We start from the raw sequence: 25356 nt of genomic DNA, 5'->3' as shown, positions 1-25356 counted from the left end.
GTTCCCCAACTCAGACCTGAATTACAACTGATGACACAATATCGAAAACTTTTTGGCACGATCACACAAGTAATATGATCTGACAAAATTTTGTGTAGAAGACTACGGATGGGATCGTCTAAACACAATATGTAATGAAGAAGAAAACGGAGAAAACTTCATTTTTTGAAATGATTCAAAAAACAAACAAGTCGCATTAGATCAGGGATGTATTTTTATGTAAACACATACAAAAAAAGTGAAACAGCTGTTTCCATCTTATTTTGTTATTGTTTTATAACAATCGTGTAAACACAAACCGCCTTATGCAAAAACGATTATTAAGATAACAATGGTTGTTAAAACCTGTTTTGAAATATGGAAAAAGTGTACATTAACTTTAATAATCGTTTTTGCATAAGGCCCAAAAAATATAAAAATACGGATGGAATTTCATTTTACTTTTTCATTAGACTACGTACGTAAAGTGTGATCGTGTGCCCTTAATACCAAGTTCACACGAGCGGTTCATTTGACAGTTCATCGCCTTGTTGTTTTTTGTTTTCGTTCATTATTTTGTCACTTTTTGGAATAATTATGTGTGTATGGATACAAAAATAAGTTTATTACATTATTTTAACAAATTATGTAATATATTTTTTATTTGCTTTTTTTTGTTATTTGTCTCCAACCAATGAAAGCAAACAGCTGATTATGTTAAATACTTGATACAAATTAGAGATGACACTCATTCAAACTGAATTATGTACGTACAGCTTTTGTAATACCATACGATCAGTTGAATTACTCAACTCGGCCTCTGAATGACGATAGCCAATTAAACCGTTTCTACGACACGTTCGTAATTCGTTTGACAGTTCATCGCCATGTTGTTTGAAATGTGTATGATGAATCGTTCAGTAGGTAATTGGAGGTTGAATGATTAATGAGAGCGTAAATTACTAATGAGTGCATCGTGTGAACGGGGTATTATTTCAGCAGAAATTTTGTATGGCAAAATCTACATAGGTCTTACAATGGACCAATAACACAGCACAATAAAATTTCAAAAAAGTCGAAAACCAGAGATCAAAGTATTTGTGAAGTATTGAGCAGCGACGAATCGGAATTTATCTAATATATCAGATCTTGCAGATAATGCATTTTGAAAAACTCCGTTTTTGACCATTGATCGAGCTTCTTGAAATCTTTGATCGGGAACTCTAATAGAAATATTAAATCAATAAAAAAAACATAGATATTGGGAGCTACATAGAAAGCCCATAGTCTCGAATCCTGGTATGACAGCCTGCCTTAAAAAAGCGTAATTAGATCAATTCTAACTTATTATATAAAGCAGTGAAGAAATTGTAACATAATACTACTACTGGGAGTTCATCCGACAATCTCTTTTCTCCAGGAAAAAGCAAAATATTGTTACATGGAAAGTTCTAAACTGGAAGACAAGACGGAGATATAATATCGTCTTCTAAATCACAGGATTTCGGGAGAGAATCCCAGATATCACGCGATGTAATGAATAACGCCAACAGAGGTTAACATTTATCACAATATCGATATTGATATGCAATTTATTTTCGGAAGAGTACCTCCAGGAGGCCATAACTCAATTGTGGATCGAGCTCTTGCGATAATTGGTCGGAAACTAAAATAGAAATATCAAGCGGAGAAAAGAAACGACAAAATATATCGATATTAAACGATCATGACTCAAACATATTGGTACCCGATCGCATATCGGAAACTGTGAGCGCGGAATATTAAAGTAAACATCTGCGAAAATCTGCTGTTAAACAGAAGGTTATCAACTGATAGACAAAACGGGAATGAGGGTCGAAAAATTATGTACTACCGTCTTCCTAATCACATATCCAGATTCCAGGCGATAGTCTGTGCTATCAAGGAATGTTAGAGATGAATTGTATTGAATATGGCGCCAACAGAGGATTACATATACCGACAGCCCAAGAGCAATTAAAGAGATATTAACTGAAATATCAGTATCAGCTGATAAGGTTAAATCAAAATCCATATTGAACAAAAGGGCCTTAATGAAATACCCTTGAACACGAAATGGGTTATTAAAATACTTGGAAATAATCTTCAATGAAAGAGCAAATGGTCGTGATATAAAGGAAAGGGAAATTGACACGTGTGACACAACTAATACAGATTTACGAGCACAACTTGCATTATCGGCAGATTTAGACGAATGCATACATTATCTGTGATTGCCAGACTTTCGATTAAATTTGCTACTAAATATCTTGGAAGCGATGTTATTAATTAATAACTGCGGAACTTAGTTAAGGAAACTTCTGATGGTTCTTCAATAATATTTAGGCCTAGGTACATTTTGCTCGAACTAACCTAGAGCTTAAAGTGTTTAAACACTATTCCGATACAAGTTTTAGGATATTTGTAGATTGTTGTGATTTGTTGTTGTGACTCCCAGTGTACATATATATAATCATGACATCGTTCTAGCATGTGTCGTTCTTGTGCTATCGGTTTTGTAAGTGACGATGTGTCAAATCGTAAAGTAATTTGAATGAAATATTTTGAAGGTCAATTATTTAGAAAGCAAGCAAAAATCTAACCTCAATTCTAAGTTTTATATAATTAGTTAGGTTCTCCCATTTTTACACTAATCCACTTCTCGAAATTCAAGAAAAAGTTACAAAATACACTTATGCCTGTTATCTCAATCTTCAGTTATGGGTTAACCGCTAAAGATGCTGCCGTTTCAAATATTTTTGGCATGAAAACTTTTAATTAAACTTAACATTAAATATAACCAGACTTTGAGATAAATAGAGGATTAAGGTATAACGATATGATGTGTATAAGGGCTTATTAAACGATTTATAATCTATTTTGAAGACCTTTTTATAGAAGTATGACGATGTTATTTAAAATGGAGTGTGATTTTTGAAATCGTAGAGATTTTATTATACTATTATTTGGATGAAGTTTGAAAATATAATTGTAAATTTTCTTTAATATAGATTTACAATTATATAAAGATGGTAAAATAGACACTGGATAAAAACTACTTTTGTTAACAGACTGGTGTTCATTTTGATTTGTTAGGGTGTTTTTTTTAAGATTTTATATATTTTTACATCAATTGATTTATTTATTTAACTTTATACTTTAAGATCTGGTTTTATAGTTCACTCTAAGGGAAGAATTATCTTCTATATAGTAAGAACTGTAAAACTCGACCTAAGTCTAGCTTAACTTAATACTATAAAGTTTAGTGCCATTTTTTTATAATGTTTGTTGTAATTCTGTGTAATATTCTAGGACTGACTGATTGTCCAGAGATCGATTCTATTGTAAACAATTGACTATTGTTTGTATTAGAAAAATATTTAATAAAGTATTTAATTATTTGATTTTTTTTTGTTTATAAGACATTTAAAACACATTTTCATAAATGTAAATACTTTTTTGACAGACTGTATTTTTAAGTTCTTTAATTTTGTTCGTTTGGAAACCTTCTGATTAAGTTGTATCCAAAAGTAAGCCAAATTTTAGTTTAAATTGTAGTTTCTTTAAAATTTTAGTATTGCTATTTAAAAAAAAGTCTTTAATTTTGAATTTTTCTTTGCAGTTTTCTTTACTTAAAATCTATCTATTGCAATTCTATTGTTTCTTGTGCTTCATTATCTTTTTCGGCATTGGTTTCATCGATTTTAGCTTTATCGTTTTTCTTACCACCATTACTATTTCTTTTTGATTTCTCCTCCTTTTTATTGTTTTCTACTTTGCCATTATTTTCGCTGACATCACCACTTGTTGAGGCTCGCTTGCCGCTGCGAAATTTGAAACGTGTCACGGGTGCCGCTGCTGCATTGTTGGCACAATTGCAAATTGACTCGAAGAGTCGCACCACAAATCCTCTGGCTCGATTAACAACTTTACCGTTCTTGAAATCTGGTATAGCAAAACCTTATATTTAGTAGTGTTTCAATAATCATTACGGGGATGCATTTTAGATGTTATCGTTTAAAAAAATGGTTACAAATATTCATAGATAAAAAGTGGAAGGAAAGGTAATAAAAAAGGTAAAAAAATTTAATTAGAAGAAATTGTTTAAAAAACGTGCTTTTAAATTAAAGGTCCGGTTTTATAGTTTACCCAAAAGGAAGAAATTTTTAAATCATCCCTGATTTCTTCCCTTAGATAAAGCTGTAAAACCCGGCCTAAATACTTTAAATATATAAATTGGCGTGATAATACACAAACTTATAAAAACTAAAGTATATAACTAATTTAAAGCTAAAATATCTAGTTCGGCACAGTCCCCATGAACTCTAGGCTGGGCTTAATTAAAATGGTTAAATGTCAATCGAATATAACAACCATATATTTTCTTAAAAGAACAACGAAACTTACAGAATCGCGGGCCTTGAAAAGAACAGTGTTATTTACGACAGAATTAAATACCTAGACGTTAAACCTGATCGACAACTAATATGAAAATACCTGATAGAGAATAAAACAAATAAAGCACTTCGTTGACGGGCGATATTTAGGAAAACTACAGACTTTATTAATGATTTACTAGACATGCGCTTCCATTATCAGATAAGGGTTTTTAACAAAAAGTATGAATACTACGACAACTAAAGATTGGAGTACTCTTCTTATCGAAAATCCATTAAATCATATTAACCAAATGTGGTTAATCGTTATTAAAGAAAACCAAGATGTCCACGATGTTATCATAAATTTTTGAGAAAATTGAGACTTTTAAAATTGAAGAACGATATCAAGCAGAATATTAGAATAAACATATGCTGGGATCTGCTGTTCTAAAAGTAGCTCTAAGTTAGGAGATAAAACGTTCCTAAAACCTAAAAACGTCCTCCTAATCACAACACTATATTCTAGGCGGAAAACTAGACTATAGACTATACTTTCTACTCGACTATTGACTAGAATATCGACTAGACTAAAGACTATACTATAGCCTATAGATTTTACTATAGACTAGGCTATAAACTAAACTATTGACTAGTCTATAGCCTAGGCAATAGACTAGACTATAGACAAGGTTATAGACTAGATTATACTATAGGCTAGACTATAGACTAGACTATAGACTAGACTATAGAAGAGGCTATACACTTGACTCTAGACCGTAGACTGGAAGAATAGACTAGACTCGAGTATAGACTAGACTTGACTAGACTATAGAATAGACTAGACTATAGAATAGACTAGACTATAGACTTGACTAGACTATAGACTTGACTATAGACCAGACTATAGGCTAGACTATAGACTAGACTATAGACAAGACTATAGACTAGAATATAGACTAGAATATAGACTAGAATATAGACTAGAATATAGACTAGAATACAGACTAGACTATAGACTATAATATAGACTAGACTATAGTCTAGAATATAGACTAGACTATAGTCTAGACTATAGACTAGAATATAGACTAGACTATAAACTAGACTTTAGACTAGACTATAGACTAAACTATAGACTAGACTATAGACTAGACTATAGACTAGACTATAGACTAGACTATAGACTAGACTATAGACTAGACTATAGACTAGACTATAGACTAGACTATAGACTAGACTATAGACTAGACTATAGACTAGACTATAGACTAGACTATAGACTAGACTATAGACTAGACTATAGACTAGACTATAGACTAGACTATAGACTATACTAAAGACTAGACTTTAGAATAGACTATAGGCTAGACTAAAGAGTAGACTAAAGACTAGATTATTAACTTGACTTGACTTATACTATAGAATAGACTATTGATCATACTTTAATGGATTCTGAAGAATATACAGCAGCTTAAGAATATACTTTCCTTTTCATATTTGATTAATATATCATGGGAGGATATGTATTTCATTCCAAATATTACATACCGCAGGAAGCCTTATTGAAATCTATAAGAAACGATGTCATGGAAACAGAAACTCTGAACAGTGGATGATCATTACGTTTATGCACGAGGAGGCCTCATTGTAATGAGTAAAAAATGTAGTGTAAGTTTCCTCTTTGAATTAACAGATATTATAGAATAAATCTATAGATTTACCATAGTTCTACAAGCTAAATAATTCCGATATTGAAATGAGTTTTCGATATTGAAATGTGTTACTCGGTCACTTATGTGATAATGCAGCCCTAGTTATATGTACATTTAAATTAGACTTGATAATAGTGTTTAAAAACAAACACAGACATAAACTGAGTTTGTTAAAGTGAAAACTAAAGAGTTTTTACAAATGATTCAATTCGGAACGCAGTAGGTAGGGCCCCCCGAAATCTAATCTAAATATTAGTTTTGCTGTATTGCTTAAAAAAGTAATCAAAATTCAGTTTTTAAAACCTGGAATTTAAAAGTCATTTAGTTTAATTCATATGCAATAAATTAAAACACGCAATATTTTTCTTAACAATTAATTTATGAAAAATTAAAATAGAAAAATAATTATTTAGAAGTTGATTTAAATATACAGTAGTTATTTGTTTTTATTTTTGGCACTCAAAAGTGTCAAAAATTTCAAAAAATAGACCAATTTGCATTTAAAAAATTGTGTTTTGTAATTAAGCTTTAATTTGCAATTTATTCTAAAAATTTCTTAATAATAACACAATTTATTAATAATTCTTTTGTAGTTATTAATTGTCATCGTAAATCGTATAATTTTCACAAAACACCTTAAATAGTTATAATTAGCAACTTCTATTAACTGTAATTTTAATTACACATTTTTACGCAAAAAAAAAACAAAAAAATTCCAACCTGTCATTAAGACTACAATTAAAAATTTGTTAAAAACATGATATTTCCTTAAATTGTAAAAAGTCTATAAATATAACATGTTTTAGTAGGAACTAGAAGTATTTTTGTCTATTAATTTTAAAACGTAGCAATAAACCGTTATCGAGAGAATAATAAAATCGAACAAAAGACATTATTACAACTAAATGGCAAATGTTTTAAAAAAATATATCTAAAAAAAATTAATTAAAAATATAAGATAAAAAAAAACGTAACAAAAATGAAAAATATTTCAAGATTTTTTATATGCAAATTTGCAATAATAAGTTTAACATGCTTTCAATTAACTAGTGCTGTAAGAAAATTGTGTTGTAATTAAAATAATATAAAAATTATTTAAAAAAAAATTAAATTTTTTTATTAAAAAAATGTGTTTAGGTAACGATGGATCAGTTTTTACAATCATTGGATATGATGCGAAATGGTTGTGCACCGAAATTTAAAGTGACCTTAGATCAATTGGATAATTTGCGAAATGGTATCTTTGATGAAAGTAGTTCGGAGCTTAAGGTAATATTATTGCCTTCTTGATCATTTTAACATATAACTAATATGTTAAATTGATCAATGATCATGCTAAAATCAACTTTAAACTAATTATAAGAATATCAGTGCATTATTTATATATAATTGATCTGATTCTGAAGTAAGTTCATATATATTCAACGGTATCCATTAGCTGTCTCAAGTACACCGAAAAATGCTATAGGCAACACTTTAGAGAGAATCAGAAAGGTTTAGAAAGAAGGTCATTTAATGGGAACTTGGGTCAATTATGTCATGAACATGGAGTCTATATTTAACTGTGAATCAATGTTTGCCCCTTTTCCAATAAAAAACCCATCTTATTAATAAAAACATCTTTATAGAAAATGTCTGTCCCACCCATTTAGGCCCTAATGGATAAAGCTAGATGATCTTGGAATCTAAAAACGACTTAATACTTATTTGGGCCAACATCCGATACTCTCAAAGAACTTTTTTATTTACCATTAGGAAGAAATGAGGTTATTATCCTTTTTGATAGTGGAGTGGTCACATGTTTATAGTAATAAGAGATATGAGGTTTTGCAGTAATCTTGTTAATTTTACGATTAACTTCGTCCATAGTGCCTTAAAAACCCTGTGCTGGGATTTGTTTGTAGAACCTATAAACTTTCTGGAGTTTAGTCTATAGTAATAAGGTGCGACGGAAGAACAATTACCGGAGCAAGTTTCGACGCATCATGAGAATGATGGCAATCATGGTAACGGCAGCACACATGATCACACCTTCAAAAGCTCTCTTTACTATACTAAATTGGGCACTACCCGACATTTCGGCAAAACAAGTCGCTGTAAACACCTCAATGAATCTTAAAGCTATTAATGCATGGAACCATAACACATATAGACATGACAGAATCTTAGAGCAAACCGATTTAATGATACCTCTTGACTTCGCCATACCTTAATTGGTAGTCGATCCGGGCTTTTCTACAAGCATTCCGGATAGAACGAGCTATACAAACGGCGTACATATTAATACATATGGGTATGCCAGAATCTTAGAGCAAACCGATTTGATGTTACCTCTTGACTACGCCATACCTAAGCTGGTATTCGATCCGGGCTTTTCAACAAGCATTTCGGATAGAATGAGATACAAAAAAGCCTGCATATTAAGGCATGGAAGGCCCTATTCACAGATGGATCGAAAACATACATACGCATAGGATGTGGTATTTATTTGGAACAATTGAACACAAGACTGTCTACTGTAGTTACAGCAAAGCAAACCATTATAACCCAACAAAATGTTTACACCACGTCGAAAGTTGTGTAAGACATCCCTTGAAGAGATAGTGAGGCATTCTTCGGTTATCCGGGACATGGGGATATAGAAGATAACAACCGATTTGACGCTCTAGCTAAAAACTAAAGAATAAGTTTGGCTGTATCGACATACTTTACGTGAAAGGAATCAATCAATCGCTTAGAAACCAAAAAACAAAATCTGGCTTAGAATAGATATGATACGGACAAACTTTTCTAAAAACCTGGGAATATCCAATCTCAGAAACATTATCGCGGCCATAACAGGACACTGGGTATACATACGCAACTTTCTTTAACTTCCTTCATACAATGATTTCTGTACCAGATGTAATAATGAGAAGGAATATGAAAATACAGAGCATTTTCTTTGCCATTGCCCAGCTTTTGCCGACTTAAGACTGGAAATGTTTGGTCAGCGAACAATCGTAGATAGAACCTGCTTATTAAATGAAAATCTGATCCATAACTTTATTTGGAGGACAAAAAGGCAGAAATAATGAGCTTTCTTAGGACCAAGTTTGCTTCAGGCGGCAGCCAAATTAAGCTATCCTAATAAGGAATATAAGGTTTTACAGATCTATCTCTGTATATGGTTATATATTTCTCTGTATACAGTCAATGGTTAAGGCCCACATCCGAAATCAGTCTGACCAATTCAGTTTTCAAATTCTCGTTACTGTGTATAATCCGAATAACACTTTCAAGGCCCTTCTAAAGCTTTTTACTAAGATAGAATGTAACGTGTGACTTTTCAAAGTTCTAAGAGCCTTTTTTAAATTAATAGAATTCATTTCATTATTTAAAAGAATGTATTTATCTTTTTCCTTTTCAGTGTTATACAAAATGCGTCGCACAACTAGCAGGAACGGTAAGTAAACCATCTAGACTAAATTTTCTGACGGAGGGACTGTACGGAAAGCTAGTGATTAATATTCCCTTATCGTCATTAATTTTGGTAAAGGATTTCTTGACTTTGAAATAATTTTCTTAAAGGGACTTTGTATGGGGACTAGAGTCAAATGGAGCCCATTATTAAGAAAATCGGTCGTATCCTCTACACAAGGGAAAAGTGCTAAATTTGAATTAATTATCATAAAAATTGTAGCCTTTAGAGTGATCACAAAGTTACTATGGACACACAGACGGACAAGGGCATATTAGACGGACGTATACCAGTAAATTTAACATAATTCGAGCACCAAATTCATATTCGATCGGTACAGTTGTATGGGGGCTAGATATTATTACATCTAGCCCCCATACCGATTCTGATCATTTTCAATAGGTTTTTTCTTGAATTAAGAGAAGAGTGCAAAATTTCATTAAATTATCATAAAAATTTTGTCATTTAGTGTTCACAAGGTTTACATGGACCACATACGAACGTACAGTCGGGCTTAATCGGTTCAGAAACTAATTCTGAGCCGATTGGTTTACTTGGGAACCAATATTAGTCCTTAACTAAGTGGTGCAGATTGCTATAGAGATATCAGTACATTTAACATAATTACGAACACCAAAGTCGCATTTGAGCGGTACGGTTGTATGGGGGCTATATGAAATAATGGAACGATTCTGATCATTATCAAAGAGTGTCTTTGGAAATAGTGTCAAATATCAAAATATTGTGATCTTTGGAGTATTCACAAAGTTTACATGGAAACGCAAATGGACGGACAGTCGGGCTTACTTTAGAACCAATATTGACTGTTACAAACAACAGCACAAACGCATAATGCATTTCTTACTATAGTGGTGTAGGGTCTAATATCTATATTATTAGAAATTATACATTTCACATTCATATATGTATATATTTTAGGTTACAAAAAAGGGTGATTTTAGTATATCAAAAGCCACTGCACAAATACCAATTATATTGCCACCTGAAATTCAGGATATCGCAAAGGCAGCTCTAGCCTCGTGTAAGGAAATACGTAAGTGCAAAAATACTACTATAACAAATAAAAATGCATATATTATAATAAAATTCTAAAGAAAATTTTACATTTTGTTTAATGCAGAAAAGGACTATAAGGAATCATGCGAACGTATTTTCTATGTTACTAAATGTGTACGGGATTTTTCACCAAAAGACTTTAAATTTCCATAAAAATCAAATTATAAAAGAAAAATTTTCAAATAAAAACTTACTCTGTTTTTGTGTTTTATTTTTACCCTGCAAAAAAAGAAAAACAACAAGAAAGGAAGAAAGTATTAAGAATTAGTTTGATTTAAAGGAATTTTAATAAAAATTCTTAAATACAAACCTGTTGCGAATTTTTATGTTTGTCCTTTTGTTGTTTGTTGGCCTCTTCTTCGGCTTTTTGTAGGACATCATCGATAAATTCACCAACCACAGCCATTTTAGATGAATCACTTTTAAATTCTAATATACGATCCTGTAATAAATTTTCTGTTTCGTTGACAGACGCCACTTTGGGCTGTGGCTCCTTTGTGTCGATGGCATCTGGCGATTGTAAGCCATCATCGGTATCGGGTGAAGCAGGAATGTCGCTAGCGAAATGTGCACGCATTTTTCGGTGATTTGTTTTATTATTTTGATTAAATTTGATAAAAATTTTATAAAAATCCTTGTTTTTAATGAATAGAATAAAAATCTATTTTTTTTAGTTTTATATCTTAGATGTTTACTGCTGTATCTATAAACTACTTCTGTATAATGAAAAATGTATTCTAGGTTTGCAGTTTTACGTTCCTTACACTCTCACTCGTCATTGTGTGTTTGTGTGTATAGGTATTTCCACCTACCAATGCGTGTTGAATAAAACACTACACTTTGAAACCTCCAACCACCCCCAATAACATCCTTATGCCACCCCCTGAAAAACTCTTAAATCATGCTATGAAGGGAAGTTATCTAAGTAATATAACTGGAAAAAGAAGAGTTGAAGTAGACGGGGTAGCAACTGTCTTCTCAGGGGCCTGAAAAATGAAACATTTGTAGAAATTAACCAAACACCTAGACATTCCCTGGCCAGAGTATGAAGGTCATTGCTCTGCGTTACACAATGATGAATTTTGCGAACGGCCCAAAGCAATGCATTCCGAATAGCAAATGGATGTTTTAAGATGATTAATGTGGATTGCGTACAGAAGAAGACTAGGACGTCTGGACAATAATATATTGTTGATTACAAAGTTGAAGTTGTCATGTCATCTGTCGAGTCTCGGCAACCATCTAATTCTAAACCAGATTCCATTCGCATATAATTCTAAATGTATTTTCGAGGCTTTTGCAACGATATCTAAGATGTCGACATACGATTATCAAAACAATTGCTCGGGAAAAGCTGCATTAAATGACGATCTCTTAGGAACTGATATTATTAAATAAAACGCATCTTTGTCTCGTCATTTAGGTGTTACGAAAGCTTTGAAGCTTCATTCTCTGCGTGTTGCTAACCCTCGGAGGTTACGCTGGCGCTGCGATTCCAATTCGCATTTTGTTGCAGATTAATGTGGTTAGGGAGGAGCATATAAGGAGAGTATTTACCGACGGAATTTTTTTGCCATCGACTTTCACATCCAGTTCTAGCCCTACTTCGTGTGTACAAGTAGTGGAGAGATTTTAAAATTCCTTAAATAGAAGAAGAAGGAAAGATAAGTAGCCCGTGGCTTATCTGGGGATCTTAAGAGTTTTGTCATATAGAAACTGAACAAAATCGGCGAAAGGACTTCTCCATGGAGAACTTCCTATTTTATTTTGGATCTTCGGCTCCTAAATTTCACGAATGACTGTAGTCCACACTTGTAATTCACTAGCCATCTCTTGGTGTTGTCCGGGAAGATCTGATGTGAAAATATATTAAAATATAATGGCGTATCAAAAGCTTTTGATAGGACCGTATGTTAACATGGTCGAGCAAACTTGTCTTGTGATGGCGGTTAACGCTGTTTTTGTGAAGTCCTTTAGACGGAATTCATATTGATGATCTGGTGGATGCAGATGTTGTTGTAATTCCAGAAGTAGCAGTGCTTCAAGTGTCTTGACAATGTGTGACAGGAGGGAGATTGGCCTGTATGATTCACCCTGATTTTAGCAAGGAATTAACCTAACCCAACTTCCTGGGTTGATATCGACAAATTTAGGACGTTTGTGGGGTACTTAACTCTAGGTTCATATACAGGCCTATTTTGAATAATTAGCATCTCTAATGATCTTCATAACCTCGCTCGTTGGAAAAACATATGGTCTATCATTGGCTCGAGGATAATGCAGCTTTCTTACGATACTCTGTCAAAATGCTCAATATATTGACGAGCAAAGAAGTTGGAGCAGCACACAGGGTCGGATAAGATTTTTCCGTTGAAGGATATCGCAACCAAATTGACTGTGTTCGACAGAGATCTTACTGAGAATATGTTCATTTGTTTTTTGAAGGTGCTAAAGAAAGAGTAGGATCCTGTTTAGACATTTTAATTTATTATCTTCTTTTCTGTTAAAAGCTGTCAGCTTTGTGCCCGTTTCTCACGTTCGTTTGTTTCACCTTTCTTTCTATAGAATTTTAAGAGAAACTAAATCATTAAAGATACAGCTGATAGAATTTAACAACTGGATTTTTAGATGATTGATTTTGAGTTCAAAATTGAGTAACTCCATATTTCTTGGGTGTAACAATATCCGAAACTTTAGCGGACAATCGATTTGAGAGGAATCACTATCAAATTAGCAGAAGAATGATTTCTTTTGAAATTTATCCACAATTTGAAGTTTGACTTTGAATTGAAGATTGATTAACAGAAAACTAATGAAGAGCAACAAAATTGGAATCTTGAGTAGATGTAGAGGAGGATGTCTTAGCAAATCTTCGATGTTTAGATTGGCCGAGATATAAGGTATGGTGATGAAGTAAAAACAATTAAAGTATCAACTCAACTTTTTAGTTTGTATAGAAGATATTGGAAAAGAATGGTCATTTTGTCACCTTCCCTTCTTTGGAATTTCAATAGAAGTTAAATAATTTCAATTGAATTAAAAAAACTGGACGCTTGATTTTGAGTTCAAGATTGATTAACTTCATATGGATTGGGTGTAACAATATCCGAATCTTTAGGAGGCAATCGATTTGAGAGTAACCACTATCAAATTAACAGAAGAAGGTAATGTAGAAGGTTAGGTTAGCAGGCTGTCCCTTGCTGTTCGCATTAGGGGCACACTTGGGTCCATGTTGTGATACCTGAAAAGAGAAAGAAAACGGTCGGCGTATTATTACACTTCGACCCATCTACTCTGGTTTCCTATCCAAACCATTTAGTCGCACGAAAAAAGGAGTCTATCCTTCGGATGTCAGCCTCAGATAGATCCGTTAAGTCGTGCATGACATTGGCTCCTAGCAGATTCAATGTATTCTCCGCTAGGGCAGGACACTGACAGTGAACAGTACTCCCTTCTTCCTCTTCGTCTTGACAGCTCCTGCAGAAGTCATTACTAGTAAGGTCTAGTCTTCTAGCATGAAGCCCAAAAGGCCAGTCACCACTGCAATTAAGTTCCGTTGATTTGCTCTCGGAAACTGAATTAGGACTCGTAATCAACGTGGGTCATACGACGTCCACGAATCGAGCGTTTGCAGCTTGAAAGCGGAATGCCAACAAAATTGTCGTTGTACTCTGTTGCTAGTGATGAACCCACTTTCGCAAGAGAGTCCGCGATGGTATTGCCAGGTATCTGTCGATGACCTGGAATCCAATACATTCGTAGGACCAGGTGTGATGTTGTATAAACACCACTTATAGCACTTAGGGCAGCCTGACTGTCGGTATAAATTCGAATATCTTCCTGATATATTCGATAGAACCTGAGCCAGTTAACAGCCCGGTTTATGGCTGATAGTTCAGCTTGAAGTACGCTACATTGGTCAGGAAGTTTAAAAGAAACTTCAGTTCCAGTATGTGCAATATAGATGCCACCGCCTAAGCCATCTCTCGATTCAGTGAAGACCTGATACGAACCGTCACGGAGGATAGATTCCATCTCATTTGGGTCGTGTTGAATCGACACCATTTGATTTGGAGAATGATGTCTTCTGAAATTTATCCAAAATTTGAAGTTTGACTTTAAATTGACGATTGATTAACACAAAGCTAATGGAGAGCAACAAAATTGGAACCTTGTAGAGGTGTGGACGATGACATAGCAAATCTTTTAAGTTTGGATTGGACGCAGTTGATTCACAGTTGATGATTTTGAGTAGAAGATTAAGTAAAAACATTTTGATTGGAAGTAACAAGATTCTAATCTTTAGGGAGCAGTGTATTTCATTAGAGCGACTATACAATTAGCAGAAAGATGCTGTAACTTCTTTTAAGTTTGGATTTCAAAACAATTGAACAAATTTACGTATACATATACATCCACTCCTTAGGTAACCATCCCCCGTTCGACAGGCATAATCAAATGAAGTTTGTATTAGGTTAAGGTAGAGTGAGAAAAACAAAAATCAATATCCATATAGGACAGCACATGCGTTGTTCTTGCGTGTTAAGATAAAAGCAATAATAATAAACCTATAACATTTTAGTTATCATGTATCAGTTATAAACTAAATATGTTTTTGTTTTTTGTTTGTTATTTATTATAATTATAAGTATTCTCCATGTATTTCTTTACCAGCAAAGTTTGAATTCTTTAAAATATTAATAAAATAATAAAACTTATTTCATCTTCTTTTGCTATTCCAAATGTGACAGATCATCTAGTTCCGGTGGTGGTCGAACTTCTTCTGTTTCAATGATAATGGAATTGGAATCAACAGATGTCTGAAAAAAAACAAATAACAAAAAGAAATAAAATAAAAGCGGAAATCATAAATTAGTCTATGTTAGAATGGACAATTTGGCTAGATAGTAACTAAAATGTATGGGTGTGTGTGTGTGTGATGGAAAGTGAATGTTTGCACTATGGGACGAATAAGAGAAATGTTGCTTATTACAAAACAATTTTGCCAAAAAGTACTTTTTTAAGGAAAATAAATAAAATTTTGCAAAATTTCCATAAAGAAAGACCAAACAGACAGACTTTAATAATGTTGGGAGTTTTACAGAAAATGTTGTAATTTACTAAATATTTGAAATTTTTCATATGCAAAAACCATAGTTTCTTCTGACCCATAGTGCTAAGATTGATGACTACTATTATTGTTTTTGAACAACCAGATTGTGTCATTCTTACCCTTTCATTTCGATTTAAGATACTATTTGCAACAATACTACTTCCACTACTGCTGCTGCCAATAACAACAGTACTGCCTATATTACCTAGAAGACTATTATTGCCTGAGTTAGAACCATTACCACCAAGACCGCCAACAACACTACTACCACCACCAGCACCATTATTTAATGATGTTTGGTTGTTTGTTGTTAACAATACCGATTGTGGTGTTGATGGACGTTGTTGATATAGTGTCTGCTGATGCTGTTGTTGTTGTTGTTGTGGCTGTGTTTGTTGTTGTAATTGTATTGTTTGAACAGGCTGTTGTATTATCTGTTGCTGTGCCTGTGATACTATAACAAATTTCTGTGCTGGCGGTGCGGTTGGGGTTTGTTGCTGTTGCGGTTGTTGTTGTTGTATAGGCTGTATAGTTTGAATACCACGTATTTGGGGTAGAGTGGTTACCACAGGGCTCCTGTAAAAGATAATATGTATAAATAACATTATTGACATAAGTATATTGTTAACAAAACACTTTAATATAATAAGACAATATGAAAAAACAAATTAAGGTCAAGTTTATTATTATTATTATTGAATACATATACATATCTTTGCATACATTTACGTATTCATGTGTGAATATGTGTTTTTTTTAAAGAAAATTTCCTTCTGAACTGTGCGAATCTTGACTTTTACTTTTCATTACAGAATTGGTATTCCATAGGAAAACCTTTAACGTTAAATTTTCAGTTTCTTAAAATTTTCTTTGATAATGCATCTAATATTTGTTCTAATTTTACTAAAGTACTAAGTACATACGTGCTTAATCTTTGCTGATGATTTTAATTGTTTCTTTTCTAAACATTAACTAAGTAAATTACACAGGCCTATACAATAACTTATTGAAAAAGTTTCCAATCGGTGTCCAGGTATAAACTTTGTGCTACTTTATAAATAAGTAACTTTAGCTCAAGTTTGGATGTGTATTGCCTCCGTTGTTGTTGTGGCAGCGACACGTTTGAAGTCGGTGTGGCTGGGTTGACAATCCTTGGTCGTTGTTCGTTGAACTCCGAGTCGTTCCGGTGCGAAGAACCGATTGTCGTGGGAACGTGCCTCCGTTAATGGGAGGTTGTTGTTACAGGTTGGCTGTAACTGGATGTCCTTCCTTGGAAAAACTTCCGGTTGATACAGCTGTTGCAAAGTTGACAATCTTTGATCGATTGAGAATCGATCAAAGAGTGCGAGTGCACTGCTAAGGCAGTGCACTCGCTGAGATAAACTCTCTTTGTAAGGTTGTTTTAGCAATCGGCCAAATGGCCGATTCACTTGTGGTTATGGTACCGTTGTGACACCCTGTATGGGATCCCCACCTATGGAACATTACATGTCTGTGATTGACATGTTATTAAAGCAGCCAGAGGTACGAAAGAACGAATCCATCTTTTACTTTTCCATATTAGATAGAGCTGAAACTTAGTCCTGATGTTTGCCTAGTCAAGGCAGAGGAAGTGTTATACAGTTTCCTCTTTATCCTCACTTTGACAACTCCTACAATAATCATTGTATGTAAGAATAGGACTTCTTGCATTCGCACCTACAGTACAGTGCCCTGTCAGGATGGCTTTTCTATTTCGAGGTATATTAGAATGACCTGACCAGACAGATTTTATAGCAGGCTTACTGTCAGTACAAATTAGAATATGTCCATTGGATATCCTACAGTACCTCAACCATTTAGCCGCTCTTTTTATAGAGATTTCAGCATAAAAAACCCTACAGTAGTTGTGAGGAAGAAATAACCGATATTCTCGGTGATGTAATTTGTAATCCCTAGAATGGAAGCATAACCATATAGGTTTGGCTTCTACATCTCAGCAACATGAAGTTTAACTGCCGAGTTTAAGGCCAATTGTAAACAACGTCTGTGATGGCGTGCTTCGAATCGCACCATTGATCATTAGTGCAGAAGCATTAGTCCTTCAGTATGATTGCAATAGGTATATTTTCCCAAAGCATTCCATCAGACAAGTGCTCCATACATCAAACAAGGATTTATATCCATGTCAAAGATCCATTTCGCAGTCTTGGGACTAATGCCTCAGTTTCTTCCTAGATACGTACATCGCGATAGATACCTTGGAAGCCCTCGCTTTTATATTATTTTTTTATTATAGTTTAGAATCAAGAATGATTTCCATTTAATTTTTTCACTATCAGAGATTTTAGGCCACACCAAGTTCAGGCGAGGAAGAGGGAGGGAGAGACTCTTGTATCTATTCGAAAGTAGAACAAGTTTGGTCTTCCCGGATAAACACTGAGACTACTGTCGTAACTTGACGATGTGAAACTTTCACGTCGTCCTCTCCAGTCTAGAGGTAGCCTCGATCGACCATTTGTGTTGCGCTTGTGGAGTTTGTCTTGAATCGAGCGTTTGCAGCTTAAAAGCGGAAAAGGACAAACGTTTTATGTGATGAGCCCATTTCACAAAAGTCAAAGAGTTCATCAAAGTTATCTGTTGATGACCTAGAATCTAGTACAGTTTTACTGAGGAATGTTTCGACATCCCATTTAACATTCTAGTACGGAGTGGGATGTCGTATAAACAGCACTTATAGATCTTAGGGCAATCTGACTAACAGAATATTATCATTATATATTCGTTTAAACCTGAGTCAGTTGCAGCCCTTTTAATGACTAATAATTCAACAGGAAGTTTGAAGAAAACTCCCGTTGCAGTATGTGCTATGTAGAAGCCACCACCTATGACATCAATCGATTTAAAGCCGTAGATTAAGTTCTTATACGAACCATAACGGAGGATTAATTCAATCACATTTGGATCGTGTTGAAAGGATACTGAAAAGCTTTTTGGTTTAGGGGTGTAGTAATCAATGTTATTATTGTTGTTGTAACAGGTTAAACTATACAATTTTTAATTCGTTGGGTTTTGTATTTAGGTCCAAGCTAGGAAATTGAGCTACTTCAATAGGTTTATTCTATAAATCCATTGGTATAAGTAGACAGTGGGCTAGACAGTTATATATGTGGTTGTTATTATGCTGAGCATATATTGGGGACGGCTTAGTATATGTGGGACCAGTAGGCGTTGATCCTGTTCCATCTTGTTTTCCGCTTCAAGTTTTTCCCTATTTCTGTTATGGGCTACACTACTACACAACTAGAAATCAATATTGTCTAGGATTACTCCCAAACAGTTGATTATCGTAGAGAGACCTGAATGAGTTACATATATGCACCATACCGATTATCTTGAATCCAATCGCTGAATTGAGGATTTCCATCAGACAAGTGCACCAAACAACAGTAAAGACATAACTAGATAAACAGAAACTTCTCTTTTTTCAATCTCAATTCAGTGTTTAAATGCGACGAGAGTTTCAAATCAAGAATGACTCCTAGGTATTTTGCACTTAGTCCGGGTTTTGGGTATATACGACCATTGGAGACAGACGTTGTACTTGTAACAACTAAAACTATACAATAATCTAGTTGGAGGGTTCTACATCAATATCCAGGCCTAAAAATTGGGCTACCTCTAACTGGATGCGTCCATAAATCCATTAGACAGAGTGAATTTATCCTGATGACATTGCATTGTGTTTCAATACCATCAGGCTTGGTGATTTGAATGGGTCACAACTCTAAATCGCCCAGTTGAACATCAGAACTCCTACCATCTGGCAGCTGAACGTTGAACAGATATACGGTTACTGAATTGATAAGATTTTGCTAATTCGACTGGCCTCGAAGTATACTTCTACGCCGCTACAGGTATTCCAGAATTTTTAATCCATTTACAAAGTTCTTGTAAGAAATCTTGAACTTATAAGCCCAAAACGTAGTTTGAGACCAGCGTTCTAAAGGATCACGTTTATTTAAACTTTTTCTAGAAGTTCTAAGCCCAAGGCTTAGCTTAGATTCAATTATGGAGTTGAAATACTTTTTTTTAACAATTTTAGAACCAGTTCGTTACAGAATGATTTTTGTTCATTGGATTAGTTCTGAAACTAATTCATTTTTCATTTTTTTAAGATTAGAATTAATTTTGTGAAACAGTTGAAGAATTATCAATCATTTCAATATTAAAAGATTTTAAATGAAAGTTACGTTTTATAATTATCAACAATCTCAATACATTAGTCCTTCAATTCCTTAAGAGATCTATATATGTTTAACATCTACTTACGGTTGTCTCTGTGGTGTTATTTGTGTAACTTGTGGTCTGCCAATAGTTGTTGCAGTTTGAGCAGCCGATGTTATGGGTCCACTAGAGATCGTAGAAGGACCAGTAACTGTCGCAGTAGAAGGAGCATTACGAGCTTTTACCACGGCTTGACATAGAGAGGGACCCAAAAAACCGAAATCATTTCTAAAAGCAATACAACAAAAAATTAAATTATAATAAAGCAAAGGCTGTTTTTCTAACAACTTACTTATATTCATCCGAGAAATCAGGGGGATTACGTATTTGTTTCAAAATAGGAGGACATACTTTTTGCAACATTGCTCGAATATGACCAGCAGCAGTCTTATCGGTATTACTTTGCGATGAACCCAGCAAATGTCCCTCAATTCGTTCGGATATAAACTTAAGACGTGGTATAATAAAAACTTTTATTACTTCAGCGCCCAATTCAGAGAGTCCTGCTATGGATCCATACAAGGAAGACAAATGAGTTTTATCATTTTGTAAAGCTTTGCTAAAGATGCGTGTAACACGAGTTTGTAGATTATTGGTAGACGTGTTAAAGGTTTTGCAAATTTGTGACATAAGACGTGAGGCAAAATCACGCAAGGCCCAGTGGTTATCCAATTCAGGGCGCATACACAGTTGTTTGGACACAATGCAAGTGGTTACAGAGGGTATAAGTTCATGAAGCTAAAGAAAAGATTTGATAACATTACATTTTTAATGTTTTTTTTACATAAACAATGTACTCACATATTTCTCCAAATATAATGAAGGATTATCCAATAAAGCCTTTACCATGCGCATCAAATATATAAGTAAAGCCAAATTATTTTGCACTACATTGACTTTAACACCTTCCGCTATAAAGGTGCACATACGCGGCAACATTTCATGTAGACCTGGATCCGAGGCCAAAGATTGTAAAGCTTCTGCACGTCGTGGTTCATCTGAACCCACACATGCTTCTGTAATTTCTTTATAGTACAACTGTTGCTCCACAGACAATTCGTGAGTAGCCAATTGTTTGACATGCACTGTTTCGACATTTTTCAATTTATGGATTTTACCGGTAGCCGGCTTGCCTGCTGTATCCTTAGTAACACCCTGTTCTAGTTTAACAACTGGATTAACTGAATCCAAGGCTTGCAAATCTTTCGATAGAGGTGGAGGATTTTCTGGTATGGTGGGTTGAATGCCATCTACCGCCAACCAGTGAGTTCTTAGAGTTATATCCAAGGGCACTTTCGGAACATTACTTTGAACAATTTCACTTAAATCCATTTCTTTTTCCTCAATAAAATGCAATTCTCGCCCTCCGCCAGAAGCAAAACGAAAGGGTATAAAGTCATTGGCGGTAAAACCATATTGAGGCTCAATGTTGCGTACTTTGAGAGCATGATCTATATCACTGAGTATTAGTTTATCTCTTTTAGAATGATGCATAAATTTTGTAGCATCCTGTACGATCCTCTTGATTTTATACGACACATCTTCAGCCAACTCTTTAGCGGCATCGTCTGGCAAAGAACCCACACCAATACTTTCGGCAATGACTTTCATAGACTCCGCCGATAAGGTGGTGCCATACAACATATCACCCGCTGTTGCGTTAGATGTTGAACTCATTATTTTGTTTTATTTTGGTATATTTCTAGTAGTTTTTGTAAAAGTAGAATTCACTGCAGCAGGAAAAATTAACAATTGTTGATTTTTTTCCAAGTAGTACATTCAGTGCAAGTAAGTAATGCTAATTAAGCGTTAGACTAGTTCTATAAACAAAGTTTTTAAAGTCTTTTAGCGGTATGGAAATTATAGCGATTTTTGTAATAATACAGCTGTTATTCAGTTTTCTTTCTTTGTATAAACATTTACATAGACAAAAAAGGTTTTTCATGTAATATTGTTAAATTATATGAAATTTTTCTTAAATGATGAGGGTTTTATTAATATTCCTAAAAAAAAATTACAAAACATAACTATTTGTTTGCTGGGCATACCAGCACAGCTGTATAATAATTTACTGCACTTTTTTACAACTCTGTTTTAGTGTTTTTCTTTCATTTTTATTTTCGTGTGCGATTTTCATAACTTTAGTTTTTTAATAATAAAATTTACGGGAAAAACATAAAAATTAATTAATAAATTTATTAAAAATCAATAATTTAAAAGCAAAGCTTTAAAGTGATATAAAAATACAATGCAAATTTCTAAAATATAAAGCATAAATTACAAGTGAAAATCTCGCAAGTTGTGCTGCGTAGCAAAAGTGAAATTTTTTGTCGACGCTTTTTCCCTCTACACTAAAAGTAGAAAAACGGCGCCATTTTAAGAATGTAAATGTGCATTCGAGAAAAGAAAAAAGAAAAAACAAATGTAAAGAGAAAAAAGTAAAAGAAAAATAGAAATAGTTCAAGAGAAAAAAAATTTAAGTGTAGAGTTTATTTATTTGTTTATTTTTTTATTATTATTTTAATTTCACATAAAAAAGTATACAATACATAAGAAGATAAAATTAAAATAAAGAAAAATATAAAAGTGTTTAACAAATGTTTAAAATATTTTACGGCTAATGCATGAAAATTATAATAATAGTGTAAGTAAAAAATTATGAAAAAATGAAAGTTTTTTTGTTTCTTAACAAATAAAATGTGATGTGTGTATCATAGGTATTAAAAAATTCCTTTGTTTTATAACATTAAAGGGAATTATAGTTTGAGGTGAAAATATTTTATTAGCAATAGTAAAGAAAACTTTGGCTAATATTAACACCCATAACTCGAATAGATTTTGCATGACCAATAAGTCTGGGATTAATAATGGCCATGAGAATTATAAAATCTATAATATTTATGGTGACCTAATTTCATAACTATTAGAAGAAAATGTACAATGCATAATACAAAATAAGTTTCTTATTTTTTTGTGGATAAGTTTTAAACAATATACGCTTTATATGGTTACCATGATATAATAAAAAGAAAAAAAAACATCTGCCTTTTACGCCTGGCTAACGATGGTTTTTTTATGTAGTCTGTCGTCAGTCCTTTGATAGTTGTTTTAGTTTTTTTTGGTATGCCTAATTTGTAGTAATTGTTGTTGTTGTTTTATTATCCTTTCAAGTACATAAATATCTATGGATGTGTGTATGTATGTAGGCATGTACATGTACATACATGTATGTTTGCATGTCTGATTTGCATTGTCCCCTTGTTTTCTTCATTTCTCCTCTTATTAGGTTGGGCTTGTGGTTGATTAATAAAAATGAATTAAGCACCGCGCGTTTTTTTTTTTTCAATTCCCTACAATACATTAGTGCTGATATTTGTAACACCAGTGGCTTTGACTTAAACATGTATCGAATCGCTGTCAGTCGTTTCATTTCAATGCCAAAATTTTTTTGGTTTAATGAATTATAGGGTATCTTCATATTCGAGCTAAAACGTCTATATTTTCATACCTACTTACCTATTTGCGTTACTTTTTTTTAATTCTCTTTCTTTTCTGCCTGCCAAATTTGCATTCGTAGTGTCAATTACACTTTCAAAATTTATCTTTATCACACGTATTCACCTTTTTTTAATATCAGGTTTTATTTTATTTTATGCTCTTGTTTTTCTTGTTATATTTTTCATTTTGTATTTTCAGTCTTTGTGCATTTCTATGTAGTTGTAGTTGTTGTTGTTATTATTATTGTTCGTTCTTCTTTTACTGTGATGTCTTAAAAATTTATAAATTTATGTACATTTTTGTTTAAAATCGTGCAATCGATTTTTTATAATTATTCATAAAAAGGTATTAAAATATTTTAATATGTACATACCTACTTACCTAGGTATTTAATTTATACGTTATTATAAAAATAAACAATTTTTTGTTTTAAAATTAATGTTCTATTATAGTCCATTGAGTTACTAAACTTTCAAACCTTAGTCGAATTAATTCTTAAGTAATTATGTTAAATCCTTGTTCGAGGAATGAGTCAGACAACCACTTTTTTGTTTGAATTCTTTTAAAAATAAAAAACAGTTTATCAGTATTATATTTTTACTAAAAAAACAACTTTACATTATTCATCGACTCCAAATTTGCATTTTGCAAATGCACATAAATCTCGTCTTTCGTGTGCTTCTCTGGAAGCCTAGTTCATTTTAGACCTTTCACTGCTCACAAACTTTCCACCTAAACTTTTTTCATTAGTTAGTCTATCGATTCTTTTCAGAGAACATTCTCAGTCTCAGTAAAGGTATAACTAGTGCCAGGAATAGCACACCACAGGCAGCATTGTATATTATTCTAAATCTGCTTCCCATTGAGAAATATGTTGAGAGTGTAGCGGCTAGGAACTTATTTGCACTATTCGAATAAGCTCTAGTAAGACCAAAACGGGTAGGCCATGTAATACTGTACGATGTAGTTCTAACAGGAATTGAGGGAAGTACGGGAGGTATTTCTTACTATTTGTTTACAACCTTTGACTTAGGAGTAAAACCTTCAATAGTAAATCCTAGCAGGATGAGTGGATCGGTTTCAAAGGAGTGTGCAGTCTTTACTGATAGATCCTAGATGGAATGTGGTACAGGCACTGGAGTTTATCTGGTTAATGGTAACATAAGAATGTCCTATAGACTTCCGGACGAATGTAGCGTCCTCCAGGCGGAGATCTTGGGATATACATCCATCGACAATTGGATCTTCGCTCCGGAACGACCCGAGTCATACTCGGCCAAAGATTGTCAACCCAGCGACAGCTGTATAAACCGAAAGTTTTTTCCCCAGGAAAGAACTATCGGCCACAGTCGAGCTGTTTTTTTAAAACAGAGAATCCCAAACACTACCACAACACAAGAATGAAAACAACAAATAGTTATGTATAATATATAATTCCTTTCTATATAATAAAGGAAATCCTTCTTCCCCTACGAAGAAGCTACTAATTCCCTTGGCAAAACCTAGTAGACTACAAGGGTTAAGTCCCGCGATTTCCGCAGTTCGCCATGGTGGAACCTATTCCCTAGCCATTTCAGCCTGAAGTTCTGTACCCTAGGACATTGGCTATCATATACTCTATCGTCTCTACTTCCTCCTCATCTTCGCATATGTATATTATTATATATATTAGTACTATAGATTAATTTCTGAGAAATTCAAAAACTCTACCAACCGATCCTAGCACAGTAGGTTCGATTGTAGGGTTTCTAGGGCCGGCCAAAATTACACTTAAAAGCAACCAAAATACTACAAGGACAGGACAGGAAGAATTTAAGGATCTTTTTAAAGGGTAATAACTGGTTACTGTTCAAT

At 33.6% G+C, this 25356-nt stretch overlaps 3 protein-coding genes across 4 annotated transcripts; 1 reads left to right on the top strand and 2 right to left on the bottom strand.

Moving 5' to 3' along the window:
- Positions 1-353: 353 nt before the first annotated feature.
- LOC111677886 lies at positions 354-11399 on the bottom strand. Of its 2 annotated transcripts, none has more exons than XM_046952285.1 (3): positions 10936-11399; positions 10820-10844; positions 354-3957 (listed from the first exon to the last, which is right to left on the bottom strand). In XM_046952285.1, the coding sequence occupies exons 1-3, from the start codon at positions 11200-11202 to the stop codon at positions 3641-3643; spliced, it is 609 nt and encodes a 202-aa protein (XP_046808241.1). In that variant the 5' UTR covers positions 11203-11399; the 3' UTR covers positions 354-3640. The 2 variants fall into 2 exon arrangements, with proteins under 2 accessions (XP_046808241.1, XP_023294860.2); XM_023439092.2 differs by having other exon boundaries at positions 354-3942; positions 10936-11398.
- On the top strand, positions 6897-10840 carry LOC111677888 (general odorant-binding protein lush). The gene is made up of 5 exons (XM_023439093.2): positions 6897-7142; positions 7226-7357; positions 9498-9533; positions 10488-10602; positions 10690-10840. The coding sequence occupies exons 1-5, from the start codon at positions 7068-7070 to the stop codon at positions 10776-10778; spliced, it is 447 nt and encodes a 148-aa protein (XP_023294861.2). The 5' UTR covers positions 6897-7067; the 3' UTR covers positions 10779-10840.
- Positions 11400-15243: 3844 nt separating the features above from the next.
- Positions 15244-21777, bottom strand: LOC111677881 (transcription initiation factor TFIID subunit 6). The gene is made up of 5 exons (XM_023439086.2): positions 20806-21777; positions 20297-20742; positions 20050-20232; positions 15858-16314; positions 15244-15445 (listed from the first exon to the last, which is right to left on the bottom strand). The coding sequence occupies exons 1-5, from the start codon at positions 21679-21681 to the stop codon at positions 15359-15361; spliced, it is 2049 nt and encodes a 682-aa protein (XP_023294854.2). The 5' UTR covers positions 21682-21777; the 3' UTR covers positions 15244-15358.
- Positions 21778-25356: the final 3579 nt, after the last annotated feature.

Source organism: Lucilia cuprina, chromosome 5 (genome assembly GCF_022045245.1).
Source record: "Lucilia cuprina isolate Lc7/37 chromosome 5, ASM2204524v1, whole genome shotgun sequence".
Taxonomy (NCBI): Eukaryota; Metazoa; Arthropoda; class Insecta; order Diptera; family Calliphoridae; genus Lucilia; species Lucilia cuprina.
The sequence above is the reverse complement of the archived record's forward strand: the minus strand, read 5'-3'. Positions and strand labels throughout refer to the sequence as shown.

Excerpts from the sequence above, each read along its gene's own strand:
- LOC111677886 (XM_046952285.1), bottom strand. The coding sequence starts at position 11,202 with ATGCGTGCACATTTCGCTAGCGACATTCCTGCTTCACCCGATACCGAT. Across the intron at positions 10,845-10,935 it reads AACATAAAAATTCGCAACAG|GGTAAAAATAAAACACAAAA; the intron begins GTTTGTATTTAA and ends CTTTTTTTGCAG. Across the intron at positions 3,958-10,819 it reads AAATAAAACACAAAAACAGA|GTTTTGCTATACCAGATTTC; the intron begins GTAAGTTTTTAT and ends ACTAAATATAAG.
- LOC111677881 (XM_023439086.2), bottom strand. The coding sequence starts at position 21,681 with ATGAGTTCAACATCTAACGCAACAGCGGGTGATATGTTGTATGGCACC. Across the intron at positions 20,743-20,805 it reads CATTATATTTGGAGAAATAT|CTTCATGAACTTATACCCTC; the intron begins GTGAGTACATTG and ends TCTTTTCTTTAG. Across the intron at positions 20,233-20,296 it reads GATTTCTCGGATGAATATAA|AAATGATTTCGGTTTTTTGG; the intron begins GTAAGTTGTTAG and ends TATTGCTTTTAG.
- LOC111677888 (XM_023439093.2), top strand. The coding sequence starts at position 7,068 with ATGAAAAATATTTCAAGATTTTTTATATGCAAATTTGCAATAATAAGT. Across the intron at positions 7,143-7,225 it reads GCTTTCAATTAACTAGTGCT|GTAACGATGGATCAGTTTTT; the intron begins GTAAGAAAATTG and ends AAATGTGTTTAG. Across the intron at positions 7,358-9,497 it reads AAAGTAGTTCGGAGCTTAAG|TGTTATACAAAATGCGTCGC; the intron begins GTAATATTATTG and ends TTTCCTTTTCAG.